At 37.7% G+C, this 27,323-nt stretch overlaps 1 protein-coding gene across 2 annotated transcripts; it reads right to left on the reverse strand.

The window, feature by feature from the left end:
- Positions 1-979: 979 nt before the first annotated feature.
- On the reverse strand, positions 980-27,306 carry TMEM168 (transmembrane protein 168). Of its 2 annotated transcripts, none has more exons than XM_082280279.1 (5): positions 27,243-27,306; positions 22,715-23,978; positions 12,061-12,203; positions 9,396-9,670; positions 980-5,589 (listed from the first exon to the last, which is right to left on the reverse strand). In XM_082280279.1, the coding sequence occupies exons 2-5, from the start codon at positions 23,849-23,851 to the stop codon at positions 5,042-5,044; spliced, it is 2,103 nt and encodes a 700-aa protein (XP_082136405.1). In that variant the 5' UTR covers positions 23,852-23,978; positions 27,243-27,306; the 3' UTR covers positions 980-5,041. The 2 variants fall into 2 exon arrangements, with proteins under 2 accessions (XP_082136405.1, XP_082136406.1); XM_082280280.1 differs by lacking the exon at positions 27,243-27,306 and adding an exon at positions 26,011-26,324.
- Positions 27,307-27,323: the final 17 nt, after the last annotated feature.

The raw sequence follows: 27,323 nt of genomic DNA on the forward strand, positions 1-27,323 counted from the left end.
GGATGGAGATGTATATTGCCTTGTCCAACTCCATTCAAAGAGCCTTAGAATTAGCTGCAGGGCAGCACTGAGGGTGAGCTGTGCTGCTCTCTAGGGCTACCTCTGGATTTGTGACAACAGAAAGGATCTACTCAAGTTTACTAAGAAAAGAACACTGATTAGTAAATTGCATAATTAAGGAATTTAATCACGAAGTACAAGAGTTAAAATTAAACTCCTGTTAAAAAAAAGCCCAACCAACCAACCAAGCAGTGCTGCTAAATCATCCTTGTACTCAGCCAGTCAATGTGCCAGAGGCACTGCCTGTGGTCAGTGCCCTTCTCGGCAGCTCTGGACACTGGATTACCGCTGAGATGCCCATCACCCCGAATCACAGTAACCACTCTGCTTCTCCATTGCCCACCAAAGTCTTCACTTAACAAGTCCAGGCTTGTTGGGAGGAATGCTGGGACTGTTCCATGAGGACGGAGAGCAGGAACCTCCTCAGCAATTTCTGTGAGAAGCGGATGTGTGGATTTGCCCTCCTCACCATTCTGTGGCAACAGTTTCCTTCTGCTTCCTCTCCCAGGCTTGATCTCACACAGGAACCCTCCATTAACTTGATCTTACTGGTGATAACAAGTTTGACTAACTACAAGCAGTCATGTAAAGAAGTCTTCAATTATATCTCTATAAAATTATGTCCTGAAGTATAAACAGCATTTTTACTAGCTTGTTGAATAAGTGATAAAAAAATGACAAGGTGAAAAGCATTAATAATTTAAGCTAGTATTCCTCATTTCTATTAAATTATTAACCTAAAAATAATCCTTAGAGTATTTTCAAAATACTTTATTTTCAGTAAACTCTTGCAATTTCCAGCTATAAAAAACCTCCTGTGAAGCAAGCTGTACAGAAAACCCCCATGTAATTCAAGAGGGAGCCCAGAAATCTGGGAAGGGATCAAGACATAAACAAAAAAATGAAATGGAAATGAGCATCCAAACCAGCAAAATATATTTACGTAGTATCACAAATACACTCAAAAAATCCATTTACATATCTAAAACCCATATATTCAGTAAAAATCCTCCCACAAAAGGTATTTATAAACAAGAAAATTAACCCGATTTCATTGTCTACTGCTGGCAATAGAGGCGCTTTACTGCTAGCATAGCATTAACTATGCCTTTACAAAGTAAACAAAATTATTCTGGGAAAAACTTGAACTGAAGACTGGACAACAACTACAAGGCATACAAAGCATAACGAACTGCAAATACATAACTCTAGTAGTGCAAAAATCAAGAATGGCTTTTTTTTCCTCCAGTACTTGTTCAGAGAAAAATACTACTGTGAATATGCAATTTGAACTCCTTTAAAAGATGGAAATTAGTAGAACTCAGTGCATTTGCATGTTCCAGCAAGGCTGATACTACACGGGAGGTAAATGAAACAAAGTCAACATAAAATTATATTGTGACATAAGTTTATAACAAACTTTATAGCAAATTGTCTGAATATACAGTACAGAGACAAACCTCTCAAAAAAAAGTTTTTCTCTACCCAGAAATCTGCACGTTACCACTAAACAACGTGTGCATAACTGATAGCATATGTAACATTCTTTGGAATTAAATTTAAATTTCCTTCAGGCCCTGTCTTTTATACAGGAACAGCAGAAGGATAACTCCTCACTTGGATTACAGGATCTCCCAGTGTTTGTTCCTCAGGCACATGCCTGAGGCTGGGCAGAGACCTGCAGAGAGGTGTAAGCACCAGGAGCTGGAGAAAAACTCCACCTGGGAATGTGGGTCACTGTAGGATGCCTTGATAAAAGTCAGTGCAGAAGTGAAGAACTGATGCAGTTGAATTCCTCATCATCCATAGCCCTGGTTTGATTGTGTTTTGAAACACATGACAGTCTCTTTCTACAAAAAGGCCTCATAATTTGAACAGCTGTAAACATTTCTAAAGTTAGCATTTTCACCATGCCTTTACTGTTTAAAACAGTAACAAAATCAGAAGTAGGAACACCTTAGCTCATGTTAGAACTATTTCAAATTCAGAAAACCAGAGGTCTTTAATTGAGAAAATAGAAACAAATCTGCGAACATGATTAGTTTTGCAAATAGTATTTTTGCTCTATTTTTCAGCTCTTTATCTGCCTTTCAGCAAATAGCTGAATATCACCCAGCCTATCCTAGAAAAAAATGTAACTTTAATAAGTAAACTGGAAACCATTTAATATCCAGAGGCAAAACAGCAGCACAAACTGTTGCATTTATTCTGCCCAAAGCTAAGTCCATCAGTGCACTGCATAGCAGATTCCTGCTCACAGACTCAGGACAGGTCAAGAATCTCACACTTTTCCTGTTCCCCTTCATGTACAAAAAGAAAGATACAGATGACGTCCATAAAAATGTAACAGTAGCAGGTAGAGATTTATCCATTAAGATCTGTCCAGTATAATTAGTGGCAAGTGTTATGGTTGATATTTAAAGCCTTTCCAAACCAGAAAGGACTTCATGACTTCAAATGTTCACAGAGTTACTATTAGGTGTTTATGGGGACTTTATTAAAAATTTCTAAGGCTCAAGCTGCAACAGCTCATGATGCAATCAGGTGAACTTTTGCTGAAAGAGAAGTCAAAACAACGGTGATTTTACAATCCAAATGACTGCCTTTATGCATTTATAGTCAAGGGCTGTTGACCAGGAATGGAAGACACTGACTTCTGCAGGAGGCAGTGCTGCTTTTCTGCAACCTGACGGATGCTAGTTCAACCCAACTTCAAGTATCCAGTTTATGTGCTTGAACAAGGAACTTAGGTACTCAGCTCAGGCTCCAGAGAATGGCTTACAATTGCTCTAAAGTTATTCAAGAGACATATGGCATTTGCCTGCTTGACCTTTGGCACAGGAAAGCAAAACCAAGAAAAATGTAATGCCCTCAATCACAGGAAAATTCATCTTAGAATAGAGACCAAGTCAAGTTTTCCTCTGGAAATATTTACTTCTCCTTGCTAATGAGCAGTGGAACTGCTGAATCCATTACAGTGGATGCTAGTGACTTCAGGTCACTAGCATAGATTCAGATATCTGGCTTTTGGACATCTGAATTTAAATGAGAAGACTCCTACCTCTGGCTCCCACATTAGGAACTTCAGTTGGATACCTGAAGTCAGATGGTGTGAGCACCCTCTGTCCTTACTGACAACAGCCACCCCTTCAATCCGTGACAGAGCTGCAATCACAGCATTTACTCAGAGAAGACCCAAAGGCATTGAGTCTTCATAGGATATAATTTCTCTCTCATTTCTTTATCCCCTTTTCACATTATGGAAGGGAATGCAGAAAGGGAAAGCGGTGTGTGGGGTGGTGTCTTGCTAAACAACATTGTGTAATACATACTAATGAAGAAACTTAATGGCTGCCACTTCTAGATCTGAGAAAATCACCATTTTGAAGTTGGTGGGTACAAATTGCTTTGGCTGCTTTAGCTCTCATTAATTTATTTTTGGAGTTACTGATGGGTATCAGTGTTAGCAGATTCTCTAACTTAGCTGGCTAAAAAGCTCAAATGGCATTAGAAAAAGCCATGATGGCAAAGACTTAAAGAGCTACATGTTATTTGCATGTATTTAAATAAAAAAAAATCAGTAGGTTACATTTTAGACAAATATCAGCTACTCCCTAAGATCTTAACGAAAATACTGATAGAAACACAAGGAAGTAAACTGTAGGTCTACTGAATTGCACACATATATGCAAATAAATCACTGCAAATGGTACAGTCTGAGCCATTTACTTGTTTCACCCCTGATTTTCTGTACTTGAGAAAATGGCATAAAAAAGCTGTGCAGCTTCTATGACTGAAGGAAAGGCCATGACAGGATTTCTAGAGTCCCATCCAAATCTGCAAGTGGAAGGATAAAATTAGGACCTTGTGGGTGGGAGAAAAGACTTAAGGAATACTGAGGATTCCCTCCTGTCCTAAGGGAACAATCCATTCCGACAAGCTTTGCTTGTGGTTTTAACAGATAATGAACTCACCAGTCTAACTCTGTACTCAGAATTTCACAGAATCAAGGTCTTAGGCACACCAAAGACTTCAGATAAACATAGGAAGCAAGGCAACACTTGTATTCCCATTTTTAATCTATGGATTATTTTCTTCGTTAAAGTCTCTGGGTTTTGTTTTGCTTTGTTTTCTTCAGGGTAGCTTTTCAAAGAACAAACTAGTAAGAGCTTGGATTCAGAATCACCTTAACAGGGGAGGGAAAAATGCTCAGTGTAGCTTTTATTCCATATATGAATTAACTACTGGGAATGTATGCTCAAAGACCACCAGCAAGATATTTGTTGTAACGTTGAATGTTGTAATTAATACTGAATGTTTTTAAAACTCACTTCAGAACACACGGTCAGAGAAGTGTCAGAGCATTAGAGAATCGTCTGATTTTCTTGTTTTCAATGTCAAACTTCCATTGATGGCAGTAGAGAACTGAGGCGGGGAAGAAGATGTAAAAGCAAATAAAACTAAAGCATCTTGGTAGCTACTTACATACAGTAGCTATATATTCTGGGGGTTTTTGGCTCAGTGACTGCACCACATAATTTCAAGGACATGTAAACTGATTGGAGTATTTATTAGCTTGGTTCCTTTCCTGTATTTAAACCGTATAGTGGACATAAATGACAGATCAGCCCGGTGTAACACTAACAGGAGCTCCTGTCCATTTAACTGGTGTCTCTAAACAAAGGCTGCCTTAAGTAAGACATATGAACATGTGACCTGTCTCCAAAATGCATGGTCATATTAAATAATCTCTTACATATGTACATACAGACCAGTAACAAAATTCAAAATATCATAGTTCTACCCTCTTCTGTTTAAGATTGCAATTTCTAACTGTTGCATATAGTGTAGCTGCTCAAAAAGCTGAATAAAGTGAGTAGAGCAGATTTTTTCAGAGAAAAATAGTCACATAAAAAGTTTTAAGTGTGGTACAGTGAGAAAGTTCACAGAGCTCTCACTTCATTTTCTCTTTGGTTGCTGATTAGGATTTGACGAGTTTGAAACCCTGTCCTGTATCCAGCACTGTGGGAAGAAACCAACTCATTTTCAGTCTTTTCAAGCACCTAAAGCATGCTTTACAGACCCAGAACAGATTGAGACCACAGAACCAGTTTGCCAAATGTACTAATGGATAGGTGATGCGTGGGAAGTACATCATCCAGTGTTTGGCAACATCACTCCCCGTTGGCAAATGCAAAGTGTAGTCGCTCCAGTGCTTCGACACACCATACACTGCTTTCACTGTGCGGCCCTTTTCAGACCAGCTGATGTTGCTGTCAGGGTTACAGTTGTACTCAACCCATTGCCTGGTGAAGTCACCAAGCTGTGGAGGGTCTGCTTCCTCGATGTCTACGACTCTGGCCATTTCTGCTCCTTGCACGGCAATATACTGGTCATTTACTTTTCTTACTTCTTTAACCCACGGCTGAGAGTTCTCACAGTCTAAAACAATGATCAGTCGAGAACAGAAAGTGCCATTCTTTTCTCTCCACCACTCCAACAGCGTGTCAAGTCGTAAAGCATCACCCCCTGCCACAAGGACAAAAAGATTTAGTATTAGGATGAAGAAACAGAAACTTCTGCAGAACTTTAACTGTTTTGACTGGTTCTAAGAATCCCTTACTTCAACAATTTGGACAGATACAGCAGATGTTTTCAATTGATCCTTTCTGTCTGTAAATGGTACATATCTCCACAGAGGTATTAACTGCATTCACCTGACTTGCTGTGGCCCACAAAGCCATTAACTTACCCTTCATTATACAGAAAACCCACCACCAATAACAAAAAAAGGAATTCCTTCACAGAGTGGAAGAAATTATACCCAATTGAAGAAATCTGGAAAATACAGATAAACAGGGAAAGAAAACCCAAAATAAAGTTTATTTTGTATTAATAACCTTAGGAACAGGAAAAGGACTCCTTTTTAATATGTTTTTATGAATGTTAAAAAAAGGCTCCTCTCAAAGATAAATTTAGAACAAAATACATTTTCAAATGGTGGGAACCAAAACAGTTTTAAAGCACTATGAGAAAGCCACATGCAAGCACAAAAATTCACATGATCAGAAATGAAGAGATTCTCTCTATAGAGACAGTTGTTCCAGAGCTTCAAGGAAACTAGTATGAATTTACAACTCAATGAAACAAAAATCTCACTGGGATTTTTCCACAATATTTTTTTCCTATGAGATCAGAAGACCCTTGCAACTAGTGTCCAACTTCTCATGTTCTCAGCTCCAACAGGAAAGAGGAGATTGTAACTAAACCTGAAGTGTTACCTATAGTGGGAAGTCCTTCTGCTTAAGTGTACTGGATGCTGCATGATCTACGTAGCTTTGAAAAGCAGACTACATCCTCAGGTACCTAATGACAACATCTTGCTAACAAGTCAATAAATCTCCATTAGTTCTACAGTGATATTAATGTAAAGAACTGGTATGTCTAGGTTTTGGCTAGTTGAAGCTATGATACAGGTTTACAACAAAACCACTCCAGTTTGAAAATGTCAACTTAAAAAAAAAATGAAGAAGAGGAAAGGTATAGAAATGTGATTTAAAATAACTGAATTTTAATTCTAGAGTGATTTTTCACTATGGAATATAACTAAGCAGTGTTTAAAACGTTGTTAGCTGCGTATTTCAGCACTTACAGTTCTACCTGCAAGGGATGACAAAAAAGTGCTTCAAATTAATATCTTGGAATTAAAGTGTTGTGCATGCTATTGCAGTTAAAGTAAAAGCAAAATTACAGAGCTGCAACTTTGTCCAAGAAAATGAAAAACTGGAAAATTTAGTACCGAAGAAAATCTCTAGGATACAAACCTAAAGTAATGACTTGTCTTGGTACATGATCTTCAAATTGCTGTAGTTATTTACTGCAGAGACTTATATAGAAGCAGTTTTGCTTTTCTAGGTAATTGACCTTTTGTGTCAATTATAAACGTTTATTTGTTCACATTTCAAAGGCCTATAAATAAATTTTATTTTAGTGTAGCTATGTAGGAGTGCAGGTGATTTCAAAACAGCATTGGATAGAATCACCCAAAGAAACATCTCATCCTTCACAGACACAAGTGAACACATGCTTGGCTTCCAACCCTATGGACCTCAAACACCTGGGCTTATCACCCAGCACAAGATTTAGGCACCAAGCTGTGTAAGAAATGCAGGTGTCTGGCCACCTCTGGCTCTGTGGCAAGTTTAGAAGGACAACAAATATGCCAACAGTTTCAGGAACAGAGACAAGGCTTTATTAGCCCAGCTCATGCCTTTGCCTTCTCTCAGAAAACATGACCTCCCAGGCTGTTTGACTGCTTATACTTTATGCATGACTAGTTAAGAGTTTCTTTTATACACCACTGTGTTGCATCTCAGCTTCCAACAACAGAGAAACATCATTACTGAATTAATAAATTCAGTGAGCCTCCTCTGAAAGATGTCATTACAAAGCAAAGACTACACTGCTACTGCTGTGCTGTACCATGGCATAAGCCGGCAGTGAGAAACTACTTTCTCAATCAGATATGAACATTTTATCTCATTGTTGTCATCTCTTTTTATTGTCTTTACAGGTCAGAGGATAAGTACACATTACTGGAACTGATGACCAAGGTTCCATCTGTCACACAATGCCAGTGTCCAATACATGGGGCACAACTACAGTCAAACAGTCTTTATCTTTTCAGTTTATGCTTTCAAGTTACATGTGGGAACAGTGCTTTCTGGAAGGAGGATCATGTTACACTCCATCATTTAACTAAAATTAATCACAAAAAAAGCATGCAAGACCTGTGACTGCTGCCTGCTCCTCTCCTTTATGTGACTATACATGTATCCAAGTAGAATCTGAAGATGTGGTTGGACAGAGAACTGTAAAGGAGCCCTTGAGAAAAAATACACACTGCTCTTCAGCAAGTCTAAAGGTTCAGGGATGGAGCTGCACCAAAACAGGTATAGAGCCCCAGATGGAAATCGATCTGTGCCTGAACACCTACCTCAGCATAAGAACACATTGAAGGGTATGCCCTACTGAAGGGCACATGTACCTGGAGAGACACTGCTGACAAAGAGCCCAGAGCACACAGGCAAAGTGCTATCCAAGAGAATTAATTCTATCCCAGGAAGAAAAAAGTTGCAAATTTCCAATGTATTTACTATGAGATTCCCATTCTGCACACAGTGACCTCAGTTGCCTACAGCAGCAGAGCAAGGCTAAACCTTGCAATGACTTGACAATTTCACTAAGTTTACCAAAGAAATGGTCCAAGAAAGGGGGAAATGGTGAAGTCTGCGCCAAGCACATGATGAGGTATTAAACTGGACCTTTAAATAGAGGTTTACAGTCTTGAGGCTACACTGTGCCCCCAGTTACTCCCAAAGTCTAGAATGTCAGCAAACCATACCTGTTTTTATGATACAAGGTTTGTTATACGTTTGAAGACCTGTTTTTCTAGTGTGGATTGTGTATCTGCCTCCTGTTTCTTTTACTGATTCTGTCTTTTACAAAAGAAAAGCAAACCACATCTTAAGGACATAAATGCAGTCCTTCGTGACAGTCTAACTGACACAGTGACACAGAGCACTCTGTAATTCACTCTGTCATGTACAAGGAATGAGAACATATTATACTTGTTCATTACAGTGAACAGATACTCCTCAAAATACAAGGAAAAATCTGTCTTTAGAGCAGGAGCGTGTAATTTCCACATTTAATTCTATGTGGGGAAAAAAGCAATCTTCAAAGTTAACTTGTTGAACACAAAAATCATGCGGCAGGAAAATCAGGGGAATATGAAACTGTGTTTAAACCTGAAAGAATACATGTGGGGTCAACAATACTAGACAATTTTGAGAACAAGTGTAAGATTAGCTAGCTGTAAAAGGATTTTTATCAAAGTCAGTAAATACTAAAATGACATAAAGTTCATGAAGTAACACACCTGACTCATACAATGCAAGGGAAGAAAAGAGCTACCTCTTAACAACAACTTTGCTGCATACCAAACAGGTTTCTGCATTTTTCCATTCTCTCCACTAGCAGAGGTAGTCAGCCTGCAACCTGGCTTGTTTTCTCAGTTTCTTGTAGTCTCTGAATCTCTCAACAGTCATGCTCTGTAATATTGCCTTTTCCTTTCTTCCCTCCCTGCCAGGAGCTTGTATAAACCTGTTCTCCAAAGACTGATGGTTCTTTGTCATTCTGAACAATCTGACAATAAGTACAACCAAAACTTCCAGGTTTTGTAATACAGTATTATTTTCTACAGAATTAATGAATTGATTTGGAAGGTTTATCAATACCAAAACATAATAAAAAAAAATCCCCAAACCACTTACCTGCCAGTGCCCATTCTCCAGTGCCATGTGAGTGACCACTGTAATACAGAATGTAGGTATCATGTCTGGGCCCATCTGCTGTCCGAAGTTCAAGAAAAGACTTGATTTTGGAGTGAAGGGTATCAAAGGTCAGTCCACTTGTAGAGTAGTCACAACTATATGTCTCAATCATGTGATATGCAAAAAATCTTTGTATGGCATTAAGCATGCCAGTAGACCTCAGGTTTAACTCTTGAACATGCTCAGGTGGAAGAAGAGTTGGTTGGCCATCAGGACTAAAGAGAAGGAGAAGAGCTAATGACTATGGTTGATAATTATTTCACCCTTAGTGGACTTTTAGTAACTGGTGATTTTTTCCCCTGTGCATATTTTCTCTGCTATGAGGTAGCACTATTGTAAATTCAAATTTACTTTAAATTTACAGTATTAACAACTCAAATTACTGTATTTGAGTGAGGTCACACTTCAATTCAATAGTCCTTACTCAGCCCAACACTATTCCTGCAACTGAGAGACAGAGGGAGAGAAGGAAGTGGCAGTGGGAAGAAGCTGGGAGACAATTTCATAAAGTTCCACTGAGGAGCACTGCCTTCACAGAGGTATTTTTTCATGCACAACTGGAAAGAAGCACAAGGAAAATGAGTGCTAATCTGCACAAAACACAATGCAAACTAGTTTCCAATAATGGACAAAAGAGAAATCCACATACACACTTTGCTCAGATACTTGGAAATATGGAACTCACACAAATACGTAATTCTTTCTTGTGTGTGTTGTTCAGATGCTGTTCTTTCAGCATAAGAAATGTGTTTCAGGTAACAGTATTCACAGCTTAGAAAATCAAAGTTTTAAGAAAGTTACAAACTAGACCTGGAACAAACCATGTATGTGTATTTATGTCTACATAGACATGAATAAGCATATATAATAAAAATAAAAAAACAGCCCTATGGTTCCAAAATGCATTTTATTTGTATCAATATATATATTTTATAAAAAATATAGATAAATTTATAATATATAAACCCAAATATATACATTATATAAAATATCAAATAAAAATAGACACATTTTTTTGTTTTTAGGTCTACACAGCTATTCATTAATAATAATAATAGGAGATTTGGTCTTGCAAGACACCCAGTTAGGGGAGCGCTCTTCAGAATGTATTTTCAGAAAGAGAACAGCATTCATCACTCTTCAGCCGATGTAATAAGGGTAATGATAAGGAACATGACTGACAGCTGGGCCTAATTGGCCTCATTTACACTCAGTTACAGATATGGACAGGTTTTGTGGGTAAAAATATGGAGATAAGTCTTACTCTATTAATACAAAACATGATGTTATCGTTTTTTCCCCTATATATGTTTGTATGTGTGTATCCTTCGTGTATTTTGTTTGCAAGTCAGTGTGTAAAGCTATCTAGTCTCCTTATTGGTCTAGCTAATTAAATTTTGCACCTTCTCACCTGTCTAGGGCTTTTATGAAAATTGATATTCCACTGTTATAGCTACACTGAATAGCTCATCATTACTGTTTGTCTCAGCAAGTGAAGACTGGACCCATCACTGAAACAGTCAAGCTTTGTTAATAAGGAAGTTCAGTTCTGTCAGGTCTTAAACAGCTGCTCAAGAGTATCTAATTTGCTCAAAATTAGAGGGAACTGCCTGAGCCAGAACAATATAATACAATTAAATAATTAAATTGTTACCATGGAAACAAAATTAATTTATTTTTATTGTAATGTAAATTTTGAAAATCTATTTTTTAAATCTGTAACAATAATTGACAGAGTTTTTTAAGGGTGCACAGCTGAAAGACTGAAAGACTACAGAAGCTCAGAAAATTTGTTTTTTACAATATTTAAAGTTATCTAAGATTAGCACACTGTCTTTGGTTTCTCTGCTGTTAAGTTCTTCCTTCCACTGAATCCATTACACATACTGCAGCTGTGAAGTTTTCATAAATTGGGCAGTTCTATTTTGAAGCCTCTCGTTTCAACTTACTACTCTATTTCTCTTGTAACTTGAAGAGATAATTTATATAGCTCTTGTTTATCATTTACAAAAAAAATGTGAACACACCAATTTTAATTTTACGGCAAAAGCAGCATTTGCAAGTTTTAAAGCTTATAAGAAAACACACAAATGGGCAAATAATAATAATACAATCCCTCCACAGTCATGCATTTCTCATATGGTAACATTTATGTTGGAAGAATAATCAGCTTCAAATTCTCAATACCAATACATGACATGTAGTCCATTTGCAAGTCTACTTTCAATGAACTTTAAATGTAGACACCACCTCATTTAATAGAATTCAAAACTACTTTGAACTGATCTGTCTGGTTTATTAAACCTTCTCATGTAAGATATCTGCTCTCAGTCAAATGCCCCAGTCCTCCTTTGTGTGAGATGTGGACTGTGAAATCTGCCTATGCACAACTGGTCTGTATTCATTGGCTTTCTAAAAGCAAATTACCTAGATAGAAAGGTGGAGTTATTCATTCCAAGGTGAGAAAAAAGGAAAAATAGAAAATATACCTATTATTTAAATTTGTATTTAATTGTTGAAAAATCCAAGCAACAGCATTGCATTGCCTCCACGAGCAAACAGTACATTTACACTACTATGAAGCTGAAATGCATGATAACAATACCTGCAAAAGTTGGTGGGAATCACAACAGCATACCCAACACATGTTCCTCCCAAGCAGTTTCCCAGTTCATGGAAAAGCCCATGAGCCATGGACTCCAAAGGTAAAACGATGAGAAATGCACTCATGAAGATCCCATTGGTTGGCTAAATAGAAAATAAAGAGATTTAGGCATTGTATGAAAATCCCTTTGTTTGATCATACATAATTGGGTCCTGAAACATGCAAAGTATTACTGGTAACGTATATTTATTTTTCCACATATTACATGGTGAAGTACTCTAAAGACAAATGAAAAGCTTGGGGAGAAGGTAACTGGTAAGGAAGGATCACTCTTTTGAAAGGAATGCGTTTGAAAACATTGACAGCACAGAATTTAGGTGTAAAAACCATGATCATAGCTTAGTTTTACCAACTAAGGCAAGAACATCAAATGCCACAAAACTAATTGTGTGCATAAAATAAGAAGATCTGTAAGCATCTGCAGGGTCAGGCCTTAATCTGTAAGGTACAGCACAGATATTCCATATCAGATAACAGCACACTGTATTGCATCCATCCCTGGAGGTATTTAGAAGATGTGTACATGTGGCACGTTGGAAGGTGGGTTAGTGGTGGACTTGGCAGTGCTGGGTTAATGGCTGGATGTGATGATGTTAAAGGTCTTTTCTAACCTAACCCGTTCTACAATCATTAAAAATATACATTTAACTACTCATGCTCTTTAACATCAAGGAGTTTTCAAAACATTCTTTGTGGAATACTATGTATAACACAAGAGATGAATTCTGAGAACATCTGTGAACATTATTTCAATTATAAAGACAATTCTTTGTCACTTACATAAATACCAGATGATAAGGAACATCCTCTACAGGACTTCATAACATTCACAGAGCTAATACCCTATATTGAGCTTTCCTGCTTTGTAGGGAATAAGCAGTTTTGGAAAATATTACATTTACTAATACATAGGTGATTTCTGTAACAAACAAACAAACAAACAAGAAGTTTCAAGAGTTACATCTCAACCACTAGTACTAGTAAAATAAAAATGGACTTCTGAAATGTCAAATGTCACTGAGAGGCGAAACAGATAAAGATTCATTTAAATTATTTTAGTATGATGTGAATGAGTTTAATGAGGTACTAAATGTTTTAGGAAAGAGAGAAACAGTATTATAATACATAATTAAACAAGAACTTTAATATCCATGGTGCATTTGTTAAATATTAATGTTTGCTATGTAGCAAAGGAAGTAAATTCATAGCTAGAAATTTCTGTCTCGAGAAGAATCCTGTGGTCTCTGATGCCCTCCATGTTTTTTCGCCCTCTTTGCACAAATCTACAATATTAATGGTTTTTTAAAAAATCTGGATATTGCCTTATTGTGTAAGACTCAGTGACTTGATGGGGACTGGTAGTTCAACTTAACACAAAGTCAACACTATTAATAATTTAGAAAGCATATTATACTGAAAAAAATGACACCTAAACCAACCCAGATCTTTTTGGCACATGGCAGTAGCTCAACTACATCCAGTTTTTAAACACAATGACTTAGCCTGAAAGAACAGCATAACCCATCTAATGTGCTAAGGAAGAATAGTTTGCTACCTGTCCTGGTTTTAAAAAGTGTCCTACAATACTTCTGATGGAAGGATCCCACCTCTGTGTCCTTGAAATGGTGACAGCAATACTTCTAATCGCAAATAAACACCATAATCTGATATTGAATGATAACTAACTGATAGCATTGTTAACTGATAGAATTAATTGCCTGAAATCACCAGAAGACAGAAAAGCTTAAAACACTGTAACTATTATGGTACCACCTCAATTTGTTTTGTTGTCAATATAGAGAAAAGAAATCCTTTAACTAAGAAAATACAATTTTTGTTTCAAATGTATCAGCAGCAAGTGCTCCTTTTTGTTGCTCCATTTCCCAAATGTACTCTGAAAAAGACTCAGAGTGGCAACAACAGAATCTTACAAAGCTCTAGTTAGATTTTTTTCTGTAGAAACCTTATAAAGTATAAGACTTTGATGCAAGAGCAAAGTTTTCTAGCTAAATTAGTTTCATAACTAGCTAATTAGTTTCTAGATAATTAGTTTCATTTGGAGACTTAGTTTTCCAGCTGTAGATTCCAGAAGGGTAACGTGTTTTAAGTTACCAAAAAAAAAAAAAAAAGGGGAAGTATTTTTGTGACAACTTCAGCTTTTCCACCATATAAAAGTATCTTTTCTTGGACTTTGCTTGGGCAAACTGCTTCGATATTGCATTAGTGTTTTGATCACAGTGAACATATTACAAAAAAACCCCCCAAAATATTTGCCCATAAAAACTAGAGTGATCATAATATCCTCAATAATACTATTATAATATTACTGTATGTGAATTTTATTTTAGTTTTCTTACAACATGCCATCTTGTTCTAAATACTCCCTGCATTTCCCCAATCCCCTAAACACATGCAGTTTATTAAACCCACAGCATTCTGCCACAACACAACTTGATATTCCAAAGACTCACTCTGAGTTTAACTCCTAAAAATATTTACATTTAATTATTGAAAGTGCTCCTACTAATATGAAGATACTGTCAAAGAAAATTCCCAAATACTTGTGAGGTAAGGATCTCACACGGAAACTCTTAGGGATCATGTTGGTGATCCATCTTGCTCTGTATCCTGCTTTGAGTTTGTACCAAATATTATAACAGGAATGGGAAATAAGCTCTATAATGTTAGGAATCAACTCAGCTTCATCTGAGGTTTCAACTGTGTCCTCTTCTAGTGGCCATCTTATGCTATGGAAAGGGAAAATGTTGGATATCTTACATTTATAGACATCTATCTAATGCAAAGATGCCAGTACTTGCTGTCAGCACTTACTCAACAGTTTAGATTTAGAATAAATAAGTCACAAATGTAAAAATGACTACTGACGATGAGAACAAATCTACAGCAGGATAAAAAAAATCTTAGTCCAGAAACTGCAAAAAAATGACTGGTAGCATTTTAAAATACCTGAACAATAAGAACTTCAAATAGCAAAAAATATCTGATTTAGTAATTACAGTAAAACTGAAGACAGGTTCCTCCGTTAAGATAAACAGCTAAAATTCCAGGTGGAAACTGTCAGTGCTTTATTAAATCCCAAAGATTTGATGACTGGTCCTTAATGGAGCAGATGGCCACGGATGCACAGTCAGAACCAGAAAGGGATTTTGTTCTTTCATCTGTTCAACCCATTTTCATTGTTTTCAATTGCACTAGCAATGTGAGCCTGCAGTATATCCCTAAACTCCAAATGCCCATTGATTCCACACAGACTGCTCAAAAAGCAAACAGAAGACACGGATCATCTAGGCAATCCTACTAAAAAAATCATGAGAAATCATTGTATTTTTTTTTTTTTTTTTTTTTGTCTTTGTCTGTCTTGTTCTAAAGGAATTAACAATGAAGTCTCATTTCAAATAACATAGAAAAGGTAAAAGAAGAAAAAAATCTTCTTGCCTCTGATGACTGAAATGACAGGCAATAAAAGAGTGGTGAGATTTCACTAGTAGTAGTATCTTTCCACTTTCTCTAGTTTTTTGAGGACTGTTTATTGTTAAGTGTAACTGTTAGAACACCAGAAGAATTTAGAGGTATTTTACAGCCAAGATGCTAATTTTATACTCATGGATAGGATAACTTCCATCCCAAAAAATAACACTGTTTGAAGCAGAATAACTCTGGAACTGTATTTAATTATGGATGTGTGACTGATGAAAAAGTAGGGAAGAAAAAAAACCAAAATGCATAAAATGTTAGTTTAAATTGGAAGCCAATTACAAAGAGCTATAGAAGAGCCCATCTGTTCAAAACAGAAATGAAACAGAAGTATGTCAACTAAGATGATCACAGGATCACCAAATGGTTGGGGTTGGAAGGGGCCCCTGGAAATTGTCTGGTCCAACCCACTGCTCCTACAGCAGGGTGCCTGGGATTATATCTAACAGACCAATAACTGAGAAAGCTTACAGAGATGCCTTTGTGCATTTCCAAGCAAAAATACTGCCCTGCTTTCCATTATCCAAGCTGAATATTTACTTGTCTTTATACACAGACACACAGAGATACACAAAAAACTCCACACAAAAGAAGTATAAAAGAATACTCTCTATGACAGAGAAGGCTCAGGAGAAAAAGGGTAACATGCTAGCTAATCTACAAATAACTTGGTGAACAGCTTATCTCAAATGAGGACAAGATATGTGATATGTATATTACAGGTAGAAAAAAGCTTAAAGACAAAATCTGTAAAGCTACAAAGCAGATCAGCTACCAGAGGAAACTGTCTTACAACAAATTACTGAATGAACAGTCTGTGGAGATCAATAAATAATCCTTTACTTCTTACTATTAGAACAGCAGTGGGAAAATCTAGAAAACAGTTTGCAGAAAACAGTTGTCACCATCCCTGGCAGATGGATTTAATATGTTGTGTTTGCCATCCCTGACTCCTGCTCTAACCACGGGAAAGCCTGTGCTTTAATCTATGTGCATTTGTTGCAGCAAAACTACAAGTGGTTATCAGTTTAAAAGCATACTAAAAACTCTGATGTTTTTAAATGCAAAAACGTGAACCCTGAAATTAATGAAATTTTGACAGCAAGCTAAACACATAATAGACTCTTCAGACTAACAATGAATACTTTCTCTTGTCACCAGAGATCCCCTTCGGGACTGAGGGGCTCTGGTGGTGACAGCAGCAAGGTGTGCTACCGCTGTGGATTTCAGAAGGCAACCTGAGATAGCCCTCGGGACAGGACAGGAGAGGTAGAGAGCCAAGGAGGGCTGAGCACACACTGAAGAGGGGAAGACAGGCAGCAAAAGTACACGTGATAGAGGGCGAGTTTGAGAAGAAATGATGAGCAGTGAGCCAGGGGGACTTGTGATGCAGCCTGAGAGCTGGTGGAACAGTAGGAAAAGAGGGAATAAAGGTATTACAAAAGAAACTCAACAGAAAAGTCTTTAAAATAACAGCAAATAACAGAAAAGTCTTTAAAAAAACAGATATGGAAGGCAAATCAGCAAGAAGGGGGAAAACTGTCAGTGATGAAAACAAAGGGGGGAACTAGACATGACCAGGCAGATGAAAAAAAGCAGGAGTGGCATGGATATCTGCGAAAACATGGAAAGAGGCCAGAAGATGCAGCAGGGCCTCTGCGGGGGAAAAAAAAAAGAAACCAACAACAAACAGCCACGAACAAGCCAAGCCTGAGGAGGATTCGGTTAAAAATACAAGCTAGGAAGAAAAGCAGGGGTGAAGAGAAGGAGAAAGACTGGATGTGATTTGCATTCAAGTTACTTAACCTGTGATGTTAACAAAAGCATGTCTAAGTAAATACAGATGTTACTATATATACAGGCAACCACAACAGAATAAAACTACAAAATCATTAACTCTTCCCCAAAACAAAAAGTACTCAAACATACAGTAAACTTATTTTGTCTCCTGTAAATAATTTGAGTTAAACAGTACTGTCCATTTAAGTATTACTACTCAACCATGTAACGAATACTATTATTTTACTAACCCATAAAATTCACTAAAACCAAGAATAATGTACTGAAAGTACTTCAGTCCATTACTTTACCTGCTCTAACATAGTTAATTTTTCTCTTGGTAATATTAAATACAAGCCTTCCAGGGATAATAATTCTCTTTGGCCAGTAATTCAGAATACCTGTAGTTACCTTGGCATAGAGGACTTAACAAAATCTGCTTTCAAGTTCTTGAGAAAAAGAGGGCCCCAAACCTTTCCAAGATCTTTGTCTGAAAATTACAAGCTCTTCATCTGCAAATTTTTCATCATTTTATTGGCTTCTGGAAGAAGTAATGCCTGAGTCATTTGCATGACTTCTGCTGGATCCTGTCCCATCCAAGGGCCTAATTACGAACAGGCACATGACTAACTGCTGAAATAAGTTGGCACTAAAGAGTTTATTGATCTGACTGAAATTACTCACACAAATGTAGAGGCAGGTGCTGACCATTTCCTACAGATTTTGCAAAGAAAACGTCCGTGTATTTTTGCCAACAAGACAAGAGCTCTTTCCTCTGCAGCTATAACAAGGATTATTCTCAGAAGCAGACCATGTCCCAGCTGAAAGATGCCCCACTGAAAGAAAAGCTGTTACTCCATTTTTTAATGCACCCAATTTTAACACATTACTTTTACAGTTCTCCCCAAGCATATACTCAAGCACCAGGAACAGACACTTTAAATCCTTATCTTATTACAAGGGCTATGTTCCCCTTAAAGAAAGGTCCTTGGCTAACAGGACATTTAGCCTCAACACCTCTGCATCAGTAAGAAAACCACTGTCTCTGCTGCAGCAAGTTAATTCACCTCACTTTAAAAACCCTTCCACAAAAGGAGATTCGATATTTTTCTGTCAAGTTTAATCAAATAGGATACTTCTAGACACCAATTAGCAGACAACTGGCGCTCTAGGTCTTGATTCTTCATACATGTGAGATTTGCATGAAGGATAGATATTACAATTATTAGAAATGTTAAGAGGGCATATATAATGTGCTTGCAAAAAGTTTTCCATGAAAGGGAACCTCTCCTCTCCATTTCTGGCCATAAGTTGGATTTTTTTTATGCTATTGCTAATTATTTATAGCTGGCTGCTGGGAAGCACCTTTCCAAGGTTTTTAGCAATTCTACTCATAGAAAGTCAAATGGCAGACCACAAAGTGATTTCAAGCAACCTCTCTTATCAAATGCACTATCAATAAACAAGTTTTCAGTAGTGAGGAAAGGTATAAACAAAAAATGCTTCACCTTCCAGGTAACATTTAATAGATTTCAAATATAATTCACACTTACTGAAACAAGTACAGAAATTCCAAACTAATGTTGCAAAGACTGAAAATTGTTCATCTTACACAAAATGTTTTAAAAATGTTTTAAATAATCTTTAAAAGAGCAAGCACATTTTCAGAAACTGGTGACTGAGGAATACTTGGCATTCCTAACAAACTCTATAGAAAAATATGTTAAAAATCTAAGTTTAAAAATTTTCCTTAATATAAGAATGCATGAATGGCTGTATTAATCTGCAGCAAAGGTGCATCCAGAAGAATGTCTGGTCTCCAAAGAGGCCAAATGGGTGCCTAGGAAAGACTGTAAGGACAGACCAAACACGTTTCCTGAGTACTCTTAACCACTGGTGGCTCAAGAACTTCCTGAGCCAGATGTGGTTTCTAAATAGTACACAGACGCCAATTTTGTCCAGCTTCCTCCTGAGCCTCTGCAACCGTGGGGCACACATGGCCTGCCACAATACACAGCTCCAGAGCTCAGCACTGTATGAGGAACTATCCCTACCTACCTGGCTCCAACCTGCTTCTTGCCAACTTGATTCCTCTCAACTTTTGCACTGAACTGATTGTTTATTGTCTATTAACATTTACCTTCTCCCACACCACACATTTTATACATTCATCATATTCTCACTTAGTTTTACTTTTTCCTGACTAAAGCATCCTTATTTATTCATTCCTTCCATGTAAACTCTTTCATGTCTACAATGAATTACATTGCCCTCCTCTGGACCTTTTCTTGTTTTCTTATCAATAGGAGAGCAAGTAAAAACTGCACAGTTATTCAAAATATGAAAGCTATGGATTTATACAGTGGCATAATGATATCTCCAGTCCTTTCCTAATAATTTACAATATTTAGTTTGCTTTTTTGGTCACTAATAAACATTAAACCAATCTTGTAATGGAAAAGCTTCTTATCTTACACAGCCTTGAGATCGCTTTTTACCACATACTAATATTTGTATATCAAAGTTTTCTTAAAAACAGAACAAAACCAGCAAAATCCTCAAATCTAAACCCACTAGATATTTAGCAATAACTATTTTTATTCAAGAGTAAAGGCAGGGATTGATCTTTAACAATCTGATTTGTCTCTTTTAATTATTACAATACATATAAATCACCATAAGAAAAGTACATATTCACTGGAGAAACTTATTTTCTGCATTAGTGTTGAGCTTGTTAGACCTCTTGAAACACCAGACTCAAAAATCCAGCAAAGGATTCTAGAGTCTTAAGGCCTTGAATTCCACCTACAAAGCAGAAAAAAATCCCCTAGTTTCCTTAAATCTCTAGGAAAAAAGCAAATGCCCTGCAAGAGGGTAAATTGTGTGCTTATGCATCCCTGCTTTCTTGTTTCTAATTATTTTGAAATCTGACACTATCCAGCAAAATACAGAAAAGGCCACAGCAGCCTGCAATCACCATAATAAATGATAGAACCATTTACTAAATTGCGTTTTTCACAGGCCTAATGAAAGTATTTAATTTTCCAGTAACATATGAAAACTTCCAGTAAACAGCAATCTGCAAGGTGAACATCACAACATCTGAAGTAGAAATACTTTTAGGTGGAGCAACTGCATTCATAATCTTAAGGTAATTCATTACTAATAACATACAGTGAAAGAAATATAAATATAGTAAGAGAAATATAAATGTAATTATCTACTAAAAATAAATTATTATCACAAAACCCTGGATTTTCTGACAAGTGAAAATATCGGTCTGATGCCTTTCACTTTCACCATTATAATTAATCCTTCCACTGGCTAGGCAAATACATAACCTCTCAACAAAGGTGATGACCAACAGCCTATTTTACTTAAACACAGGATGCCAATAACAAATATTAAGATCTTAGCTGGATTACCAGTTTCTTTCTTGTGAACAGTCCTACACAAGTAATTTCACAGCACAACAGCACTTCTTCAGAATTGGAGAGGACTAAAAATTAACAGACGTGGAACAATTACAGTTATTTTGGGACAGAGGACTAGGCAGAAAAAAATTACAATTAATGGATTCAAGCAATGTGAAGAGGAAAAACTACAAGGATGGGTATGAATCCAACCCTCCTCAGTTACACTCACAGCCTGCGGTAAAGATGCAGTTCTAAAGGAAGCACCAGTGTGCTTTAAACAGATGGCAGGGGGAGAGGGAGCCCTTCCCACAAAGGGCTACAGCAGGAGATCCTGCCCAAGCCTGGCTAACTCCCTGCCATTAGGCTCTGGGAAGCACCAGGAGAAACGGCCTCTCTCTCACAGACTTATCTGGACAACTTATGCCCTTGATTTGTTCTGCTTTTTCTGTGTAACTAGGTGGTGTGACTCCATCCAAGGGCAAGAATAGAAAAATTAGTAAGACTGATAGATATGGTAAAAAAATGTTTTTACTGAAAAACAGTCAACTAGCATACAAAAAAATTAAAATTTAGCATTTTTATACTCAGAAGAAAAAGTATGGAAGTTCGCATATTATCATGCTTGTAGTCCATCGTTATAATTTCTGTCTCCCAAAGTACTTTCCCATTTCTTTAGGTGCCACAGCACCATCACTTTCTGTAAGTACATTTCGGGGACATTTCTTCTCTACTTTTTTGGTCCTGTTTCCTTCCGTCCTTTCTGCAAGTCCTCACACCATAGCTATGAGTGCTGATAATTTTCCAAAAAAAAAGCAAAACTACCCAGTGTTCCTTGCAGGCTTGTCTGTGAACCTCTCATGCTCTTCATACAAAAGACAAAACCCCAAACCAAACGAAAACCCAACACATAGAACACAAAGTAACTGTTAATTTCATCTTTCATTCACTTCCTTAATAGCATTCATCCATAAAGTTATTTAATCTAAGAAAATCTGCAGGATTAGAAATTCTACAGGAGTGGGCAGGAAATTTTTCTGGAAACACTACAAAGACATGTCTGTAAATCTTATCTACCCTGACATTTTTTATATATTATTATATGTTTATAATTCGTATAAGAGGATGTATGGGCACAAAATTAAATTGTTATTGTGGTTTACATCAACTTGAAAAAGAAGACAGACTCTGAATGCCCTGCTGCAACTATGAAAATGCACATCTTAACTTGGGCACTGAACAAACATTTTGAAAGAAATGTATGCTTTCTGCTAAAGAAAAGACAACATCCTGAATTCATAAACGGAAAGAGAAGTCACAGGACGCTGTGTGATTTTAAGAATTGGTCTTTCAGATACCATATCCTGAGGTGCATAACCAGATTTGAAAGTGACACACTTAAAGCTCATGTTATACCAACAATTTATCAGTTTATCAGCTGATCTCTGATTCCATGTAATTGATTAAAAGCAAAGCAAAAATCATTCTTTAATACACTTCAATCTAATTAAAATAGTCCACAACAATAGTCCTAGATTTAGTGCGTATTACTAGGGTTTAACATAGTGATTTATTTTGAAAACAAATTTTATGGCACAATGAATTCAAGAGCAAAATAATTTCCTACGTAGGTAAACACAAAATACTTTGCTTACCTCTTTTGCCCTGGAAGCACTACCTTTTCCCATGCTGCCAACAAAAGGAAGCTGGTAAGATGCACTTGCTTTAATAGGTCACAGTCAAAGCAGCTTGAAGTGTTAAGTTCAAAGTGCATGACGGTGAAACCACGCATTCCAACTTTGAATTGCTAACCCACAGCACAGCATTAAATTTTAGGAATTTTACGGAGCCAGCAATTTTCAGGATTATTGTCAAGAGGAGATGAAGATAAAGAGATTATTATTTACCTGCCAAGAGACAGCTCCTAAAACAGCCGTCGCAACAAGGCTGAAAAAGACCAGCTGTTCTGAGATCAAACAGAAGTGACGCATTCCTTTAGATGCCATGACTCTGTCCAGGCTGTTGTTATCTGCGCGGTGGGTATAGTACACTTTGTGGCAGTCATTTAGTTTTGTGTGAAATCCCCAAAGAGTTATAAAAAAAATCACATGACAGATCACCCAGAAAATTCCAAAAATAGAAAAACCAGGTATCACAAAATACCAGAGATCCAAAAAACGTAGTTTAAAGGCTGCAAGAATGAAAAAGATTAGTTCAATGACTCCAACTGAGATGACAGAAAGCCGCCTGCAAATTTTACCACGGTACAGGTAGGGCTTCCATCGCTCAGTCACTGAAAGTCCACTGAAGTAAACGTCGAGAAGGGGATCTGAAATCAGGCAGCTGAAGAAACATGCCAAGGCAAAAGGGTTTGTGGGGATTTGCAATGATGGAAAAAAGAGTAGGGATGCAATGGCTCCAAAAATTGCCAAATTTGGAATTGCCAAAAAAGACTTCATACGTAAGTCAATAATCAACATGGCCAAAGCCAAGACCAACAGAATAATACTTACAGATTTTTCTACCAGCATAGTTGTGCTGGCAATTGCAAATCCAACTAGCTCCAAAAATTCAACTGTTGTGAGCAGAGTTGGTCGATGATGGACACAACCGCAAATCCTCTCAACTAAAGCACATAATATCCTTAAAACAATGGCAGAGAGAAGCAAATATTTTGTAGCTTCTTCTTTCACATCTGTTTTGAAGGCAGAATTATTGAGAAAACAGAGAAGGCCAAGCAAAAAACCAAACCAAAGATTGGAGAGACTCAAACTTGCTGTTTCCATTGAAAAATAATAGTACAGTATGCTGGCAATTCCAAGAACAAAGAGCCCCAGAATAAATATTACCAAAATCAGTGCATCTGCAGTTTTTTCCCATCTGACATAAAGGCCCATGCAAATGGCAACCAGTAGGTTGATTCGGGCAAGATAGCCAAGGTATCTGACTGATGAGTGCATGTTCACTTCTCTGTTTGCTTCTTCTAGCCTTGTCATTGCTGCATAGAGACAATGACTAACACAGTAACGCAGTGACCTACACATGTAAACTGCAGTTAGGGGTTTCACCCACTTGACTAACAGTATATTTGGGTTTCATCCAACGAACACAATGCAATTGCTGCCTTCTGTAATATCATTTCAGTAACAGTGGTCCAGAATCCTCGTAGTCCTGGAAGAGAATTAAGAAAAGTTTTAGTGGCAAATAATTCCTTTTAATCATATAGAACATGATGGATCCTATCTCACAAAGAAGTTCAATATCTAGAGTAAAAAGACCACATAAAAACACCAATTAAGTGTGAAAACCAATATAAAATGGGTTCTGCATAAACCTTATTTCATAACTTGAATGAGAGGAAAACAATCCTGGCCTGGGCAGTTTTCCACAAAACTAATTCATTAGGTATCTATGTTAGATATCTATGGATATCCAAAACCCTTCAATGATAGCCACTGGTTTCTACAAGAGTTTATAATTATTTTAGAACACGATTTTATTTCACCATTACATTTGGTAAGTTCTCACTTTATATTAAATTTTTTCAGCATGCTTTGCAAGACTTCCTTTTAGCAGTCAAGTAAGTATATGATTTACAAGAACTTCCCACTCAGTCAATGAGCTGAATCTACAGTAAAAAAGATACTATTATCTCCATTTCACAAAAGGAGAGTGGACACACAGATGTAACACCTGATTTGGCATAATTTTCAGAGATTTCTCCTAATGTAAAATCAAAGCCTTCATTTTCATCCCTTCAAGCCAGTTTCCCCCCTCCTCCAAAAGCAAGCAAACAAACAAGATGATCAGGATAAATACTACATTTAGAACACAAGCATCTCCTACTCAGATCCATTTAACTGACGTGATTTTAATATAGTTAGGAACCTACAGTAGTATTTTTAAGGGGAATTTTGTAATGTTATGGGCAGAGTCTCCAACACATAAAAGACTCATACATAGCCTCTATCATTTTTTAAGTAATAAACTAATTGCCCATCTTACAGAGACTTCTGAAGAGTTACTGGTATGACAGAGAAACCAATGTGCCAAGAACACTCAGTGCTAGGTTATAGCTTACTGCTTTTATTTATAATGCTGGGGGAAGAATTAAAAGACACCTTGACTCAAACTCAAAATTTAGACTTTATTCTCTCTTGATTTTTAAATTCTCATTTCTTAAACCAGTGAACAAATGAGAAAGTGAATTGACTGATTTGCCCGTAAGTTTTGGCAGATTCGAAGACTGACACACAGTGTAAAACCTGCTTAAATAATCGCTGCAGAGAAAAACTAGGACTAAGAAATCCTATTGTTTAAAGTACTTACTTGGTAACATGTATTTTCAAATTATGTTATATACCCAACAACAATGCAGATACTCCTTGGAAGAACTATGCATTAAAGATCTGTTTACCTGAAGCAGAATACATACCACATATTTAAAGCAAATTGCTATTACATGAAGTTATTGTAAATTAGAAGTTCTTTGGATTACAACTGTGCATGTTCATAGTATTCATTATTGTTAATGTTTTATAGATACTGACTTAATCCTGAGTTGCCTGGATGCTTAACATCTCACAATATCTCCTCCCTCACTTAGTAAGGTACTTTCTGTTCCTCTCACCCTTTCATTTGTTTCTCCATTATACAGATAACGCAGACCCAAGTTAGCTTTCATATTCCAGGTCATGATACTTTAGGTTTCATAGCACTGACTGCAGTTTCACTGTTTCTTGTACTACAATCAAAATTCATTTTATGGACAACTTGAACCATTTATTCCAGCTGCTAAACATGCCCTCCAGCTGCTAAACATGCCCTCCCCCTGCCTCCCACTCTCTCTAGTTTAAACCATGAATACAGACAATTTCCCATCTCCTTTCAACCCACAGCAATGACATGAGATTACTGCTACTCTGAAGAACATATGCCATGCTATCCCGTTTATCTTGATTCCTGAGCCTTTCTGGAACCCCTCCATGTCAAGAGGCTAGCCCTATAGAAGTTCATTTGGACAACAGCCCCACAGAAGCCAGCAGGAATGAGCCCTTTGCATATGAGCAAACAGCAAAGCTCCCGCCTAACGCCTGGCTAAAATTCTGCTGCGATCACTAAATTATTTTCTGTGGGATCATTAACAGCAGCAAAGTCCCTTCCAGGCAAGCAACGAGCCACTCTGACAGAACACAAGACTCACTGGGTCAGCTCATGCGAAGTGGAGTTTTGTTGCCATCACACCACGAGAAGCATGCCCCGCCAGCTGCTTTGGGTGCTGTGGTGGGGGAACAAATACAGGAGTATGTCTTCCTACTGCAAAGACACAAAATCTACTTGGGCACACAGGATTTGCAAAATGACAGCTTGGACTGTGAATGCAATCTCTTCTTCCTGGCTCCACCTTCTAGCCAATTAGCAAAAAAGTATACTCTTAAACCACATTATTAAACATTAGCATTCTTTTAACCAAAATACATGCTCGACATTTTGTGAGGAGGAAAAGGAGCATTTTCATGATTAATGTATACCATCACACAGCTATTACCAAATAAAAAGACAACAGCAATTCAATTTTAAAGAGAAACTTCAATAACTGATTTGTTCTTTAAAACACAGCCATGTGCTAGTAATTTCTGTCAATACTTTGTTTACACACAGACTGTTCAAAGTCGTGGGGGGGTAGTGGTGTTGTGTTTGTTTTAAACTAATGTCTTTAAAGTTTCAGGTTGAACATGAGTTACACATCTCTGCAAACCACACTCAGATTCAGAACAGAATGTGGACACTCACTTTTACGTATTTGTCAGCTTTTGCAAATATATTTTTAAGGAAAACCTGGAGCCTCATTAAGATTTAAAGTCCAAACTATCTAACAGCTTTTCTATGTGCAAAGGAACATTGCTCTCGAAATAGTTATTGCTAGTTACCCTTACTTGTCTAAGTTGAAAAAACAACCAAACCCCAAAGCTCGTTCAGTAGTTAAGTCCAGGTGAGGCCTATCTAAAGTACGGAATCCACTTTCCTTCCGCTTTATTCTTCCAGTTTAGCACTTTTCTCTTTTTTCAGCAATTCTGTAAGAGGTTTTTTTTTAAAACAAAAAGTGGTATTTAGCTAATACATTATCACAGCAGACTTAAGCCTCCGGTGGAGGACTCCATTAGTTTCCAGATGTTAACACGGCGCTCACAGCGGGGCTCCCCGCTTTGGGGCGAAGGGCGCGCTCCCGGTTGCAGCTCCCGCTGCGGGGCCGGCCCGGCCAGTGAAGGTCAGTGACGGCATTTGGCTCCGCGGCGCGGGGTTCCCGAGCAGCCGCCCCGCGACGCCGATCCGTGCTGGAGGCCCCCGCGTCCCCCGGGGGTGTCCGCCCGGCCGCGCTCGGTGACGATCCCGCGGCGCCCCGGCCCCGCCCGGCCCGGCCCGACCCGCTCTCACCTCAACAGGCGGCCCGGAACCTTCCCGCCCCCCGCGCCGGCCGCCGCCATGTCGAGGCCGAGCGCGGCCCTTCCCGCTACG

The sequence above is a fragment of the Coloeus monedula genome (genome assembly GCF_965178545.1).
Source record: "Coloeus monedula genome assembly, chromosome: 4".
Classification (NCBI taxonomy): Eukaryota; Metazoa; Chordata; class Aves; order Passeriformes; family Corvidae; genus Coloeus; species Coloeus monedula.

Coding starts and splice junctions, on each gene's coding strand:
- TMEM168 (XM_082280279.1), bottom strand. CDS start 23,851: ATGTGTAGGTCACTGCGTTACTGTGTTAGTCATTGTCTCTATGCAGCA. Junction 12,204..22,714: donor TAGGAGCTGTCTCTTGGCAG/GTAAATAATAAT, acceptor TTTTCTATTTAG/CCAACCAATGGGATCTTCAT. Junction 5,590..9,395: donor TGGAGAATGGGCACTGGCAG/GTAAGTGGTTTG, acceptor TCCTTGTGGCAG/GGGGTGATGCTTTACGACTT.